The following is a 4835-nucleotide window of genomic DNA, read 5'->3' on the forward strand; positions in this document are numbered from 1 at the left end:
GGGGCAATGCCTTTACAATTCTAACGGAAAAATATTTCCAACCTAGAGTCCCATAACAGCTAAGACTCATGGCTCTTCATCCCCATTCCCTCCTCACAGACTCAGATGCTGTCCCTTCCTCTCTCATATTTACCCCTTCAACGTCAATAATGTTATACTTGGCTCTAATTTCTCCTCTTTGACTTGCAATATTTTCACGCAGATAAGGCGTCACAAAGTTTACCTCCCATGGTCTCTTTCTCCGGAAGCTGTTAGATGGTGTGGTTGGCCAAAATGAGGCTGTAAAACAAGAAAGAGGGAGAAGATCTAAGATCCAGGCAGTAGGAGAGCCAACAGAGAGGAACAGAGAAGTGTTTAGAAGCCCAGAACGGCAGCAACGGGACAAGCCTAGAATGCAGCCAGTCTGCATCAGACCCAGAGGATAAAGGACTCAAAGGAGGAAATTGCCAGAGAAAAAATGAAATCGATGAATTATCATTAGGTTTGACTACATGAACAAGACTATGACATGAGGCTTACAGATCTTTTGGAGGCTTTGGGGAAAATCAGCAAAGGGTATGTAGAAAACAATAAAAAAACATGAGCCTATTATAAATTTGTGTCATGATATTTATGATATGATGAAGTTTCTACTCCTCAGAAATATTATAGACTCTTTTAAGATTTTATTTACTTATTTGACAGAGAGAGAGAGAGCAGAAGCAGGGGGAGCTACAGAAGGAGAGGGAGAAGCAGGCTCTCCATTGAGTAGAGAGCCTGCCGTGGGGCTTGATCCCAGGAGCCTGGGATCATGACCCGAGCTGAAGGCAGACACTTATCTGACTGAGCCACCCAGGCGCCCCAATATTACAGACTTTAAAAAGTACATGGAGGGGGGGCACCTGGGTGGCTCTGTCAGTTGAGTGTCTGACTCTTGGTTTCAGCTCAGGTCATGATCTCAGGGTCGTGAGATGGAGCACTGCAATGGGCTCCCCGCCAAGCCTGCTTAAGATTCTGTCTCCCCCTCTCCCTCTGTCCCCTACCCCCCTTGTCTCCCCTCCCCCAAAAAAGTATATGGAGGGAAAAGGGTGAAATACTTCTTTCATCCAAACTATGCATGGCTGCTTTTTGCCACCTCTTACATCCCTATCCAAGAGACAAACAGGATCTAAGAGCCTAAGTTCTGACATTGATGTCTTGACAGTAGGCACTCAGGGAGTCTTCTCCCTTTCCTGGGATGGCATATGGAAGTCATAGGAGAAAGCCCCAAAGGAGACTGACACAAGGGGAAAAGTCCACGTGATGAGATGAATAACCAAGTCAAAGATGGAAACAATAATAACACAAACAGTTGAGGCAACTTCATATCGAGTATGAGCAACTCAAATTTGATGTGTGGAGGTGAGGGAAACCCACGGAAATGGTGATCATGGTGAAGCGAGCCCAGCATTATTCTGGCTACATCTGGAGGCTAGTTAGAGGGAGGATCCATGAGGATGGGCTTGGTCCGGATGTATAGGGCCCCGAGAGGAGCCTGTCCCATTAGATTGTAAGACTGGCTTAAATGGGAGAGGAGCACACAGAATGAGTAAAGGAGGCAACTTCAAAACCCAACAAACATAATCATTATGATGCGATTTGACTTCTTACTTTTTTTCTTCACTTCTTTTCACTTGCTTGTGTCACTTTGGAGACCCTCATTCCTCTTCAGGATCCTCTCTCAGAAGTTTTCTTTGCTCGCTCCAGCTTGCATCTTCCTTCACAGCCTTCATTATCTACCCTTTATCCTGCTGTAATTCTCCATTTTTCTCACTATGCAGTCTTCTCTTACAACCAAACTAAATCGTCTAGCCCCTCCCAAAGCCATTTCTCAAACATTTCCCAACAAGCCCTTCAGTCACAGCTCTTCTCCAAGAAAACAATCTCCACCTTTCCTTGACGTAGCAACACATTATCAGATCTTTTCTTTCTCCTCAAAATATTCCCATTTCCCTCCTCATTCTTCTTCATTTCCTTTGGCCCCAGCCTCCACCTTCATCCTCAAGAGTTCTTCATTCCCATGCTCTCCTTTCCTCTCTCATATTTACCTCTTCGGGGTCAACAGTGCTCTGCTCGGCTCTAATTTCTCCTCCTTGACTTGCAACACTTCCTCTAGCAGCCTCTCCTTCGTTAGCTTCAGTCCTTCATCTGCCTCATTCACCATTACCTTAATCTATAACCTCTGTCTCTTCCATAGAAACAGATTCATCGGCAATATCATTCACGCCACCCAAGACATCCTCCTCAACTCCCACTGTTTCCTCAGTCCCTTCTAGCTCATTACTCCCTTCCACCCTTTCAAAAGGATTTTCCATCTCAGCATCAGTAACTTTAGTCCATTTTTCATCACCAGTAACTTCTACCACTCTTTCAGTTGTCTCTTCAGTTATGCTCTCCATTCCTGAACCCTCCAGCTTCTCTGCACTTGACTGCAGTTTATCCACGGTGGATCTCAGATCCTCTCCACTACTTCCCAACTTCTCTCCCCTGGATTCCCCTTTCTCTCCACTTGACCTCAGGTTCTCTTCACTCAGACTCAGCTTCTCACCACTTGATGTCAGCTTCTCTCCACTTGACCTCAGCTTTTCTCCATTTGACCTCAGCTTTTCTCCACTTGATCTCAACTGCTCTCCACTTGATCTCAACTGCTCTCCACTTGATCTCAACTGCTCTCCACCTGATCTTAGCTTCTCTCCACTCAGCTTTTCTCCACTTGACCTCAGCTTTTCTCCACTTGACCTTAGCTTCTCTCCACTTGACCTCAGCTTTTCTCCACTTGACCTTAGCTTCTCTCCACTTGACCTCAGCTTCTCTCCACTTGACCTCAGCTTCTCTCCACTTGATCTCAGCTTCTCTCCACTCAGCTTCTCCCCACTCAGCTTCTCTCCACTCGACCTCAGCTCCTCATTCTGCCCTAGTGTATGTGGTCTGGATCTCAAGTCCTCTCCTCTGATCCCCACCCCAGTAAATTTCAACCTCTCTTTAAGGCCAGACCCCCTCCTAGGCCCTGCTGTAGTCCCTGCACTCTCAGATTCAGTACCTATTTTCCCTCTAATTTCTTGCTTTCCCCCCATCTCCTTTGGGCTGTTTTTCCCTAAACCTGCTGAAGCCTGTAATGCACTTGCTACACTGTGCAGTAGCTTCATATCCATCCTTTCCTGACTCTGGCCTGACTTCACTTTCAAGACCATTTTTTCCGCGTCTTCCGGTCTCCAGTACTCAGAGTCAAGCTTTGGGTCGCCCATCCTAGGCTTTTGTGTATTTCTACCCACGAGCTCCATTCTCTTCCCGATCACAATGAGTCCGTTCCAGGGCACCCACAATTTTTCTCGCAGCATCTGTGCCCCTCTGCTTCCCGATTCCAGGTGCGACCGCCTGTGGACCCGGGTCTGGCCTAGGGCGCCCTGGCCGCGGGCCTTGCGGCGTCTCCTCACGACTCTGTGCGGCTTACCCCGCAGATCCCTCATGCCCCAGAGCGAAAATTCTAACGGAGCCCCTTTCTCCACATACACTAACCCTCACCCTTATCCCTGGTCCACCATCCCACCCCTCCTCCCCATTCCCCCCACCCACCCTCCCACCCTGCCCACTGGCCCGCCGCCTCGCCCACCGCCTGGAGGGCGCGCGACTAGGCTAGTGCGCACGCGCAGACCGCGCGAGGCGGTTGGAAGGCACTGCCCGGAGCTGCGGCAGGCGACAGACTGCCAGCCTGGGGGCGAGGGCTGACGTGATTCGAGACCTCTGTAACCCCAGAAACCCCGACTCCAGCCCCTATGCTGTCGCCCGTTCCCTGCCCCGGGTTACGCGCTTCCCCTTAAAAGCTGGGGCCAAGCAAAGGAACGACAGGCGTTGCAGCCAATGGTGTCGCTCACGGTGAACCTGGTAGCCAATCAAAAGGCGCAGCTGCGAAGGAACGGGTGGGAACCACGCCTGATTCCAGGTGACTCCTAGCAGGGAGGGGAGAGTGTCTCCGTCAGCTGATAGGGTCCTGTGCCTCGGGCGAGTTACCGGGGGACGAAGCTGCGGCAGCGCGCGGGCAGTAGCCAGCCGCGGAATACTTGTGTGCTGCAGCCAAGAAGACGGGTGATGGAGGGGCGTCAAGAGGCTGGGAAGGAGAGCAAGGTAAAGAAAGGATGCAACCCCCTCCCAACCTCCACCTCACTCCATGATAACCAGTGATGCCCAATCAGGGAGTGGGGCGTGTGTGCGTGTGTTGGCGCGCACGCGTGAGCTAGAGAGACCTGAGCGAGGGGGAAGGGGGTGGGGCGCCTCTGTGGCACCTGCATGGGGACTGATGAGGATGCCAAAGGAGGCAGGGTTCACCTTTGCCCTGACAGATGGAAAGAGACCTGTCACTGCCTCTTCTCCCCTCCCCAGGACCAACTCATGATTCTGGCTTAATAGGGACGAAGAGGAAGGAGGGATGTTAGGGATTGAGAAGAGGATGGAGTACCCCTCTCCTTTGCCAAGGGAGGAGGAATCCAGTTCACTAATTGCTTCGCTTGTGTACCTGTGTTCATATAATCATAAGATCATTAATTCTTCACTCTTTCCTCTTGATTTCGTTCAACAAATACTTATTGAGCACCACTGGGCTCACAGAGGTGCACACTTCTGAGAATTGGAGGCATGTGCATAGTGGGCTGTGGCTGAGGATAAGCATGGAGTCGCTGTGGTCCACCCTTGAAGTCCCATCTCCCTCAAGCAGTCACCAAACAATACAGGTTAGAGCAGAGACACTAAGGCAGCAGGAGGGAAACAGGAGATTTAGGGGCTCATTGTACCAATGAGCCAGATTGTGTGTGTGTGGGGGGGGG

General features: G+C 50.4%; 1 protein-coding gene across 16 annotated transcripts in view; it reads right to left on the minus strand.

Moving 5' to 3' along the window:
- LOC121104799 overlaps positions 1-4835 on the minus strand; it is a 44761-nt gene that overhangs the window by 33656 nt on the left and 6270 nt on the right. For 13 of the 16 annotated variants that reach the window (XM_040639428.1, XM_040639427.1, XM_040639426.1 and 10 more), the window contains exons 2-3: positions 1630-2820; positions 224-279 (exon numbers count right to left, since the gene is read on the minus strand). In XM_040639428.1, coding sequence (XP_040495362.1) covers positions 2187-2820 — 634 coding nt within the window. In that variant the 3' untranslated portion in view covers positions 224-279; positions 1630-2186. Of the gene's footprint in view, positions 1-223; positions 280-1629; positions 3514-4835 lie in introns of those variants that run through there. The other 3 variants (XM_040639430.1, XM_040639429.1, XR_005837167.1) reach the window with 3 other exon arrangements.

The sequence above is a fragment of the Ursus maritimus genome, unplaced genomic scaffold (assembly GCF_017311325.1).
Source record: "Ursus maritimus isolate PB19 unplaced genomic scaffold, ASM1731132v1 scaffold_23, whole genome shotgun sequence".
Classification (NCBI taxonomy): domain Eukaryota; kingdom Metazoa; phylum Chordata; class Mammalia; order Carnivora; family Ursidae; genus Ursus; species Ursus maritimus.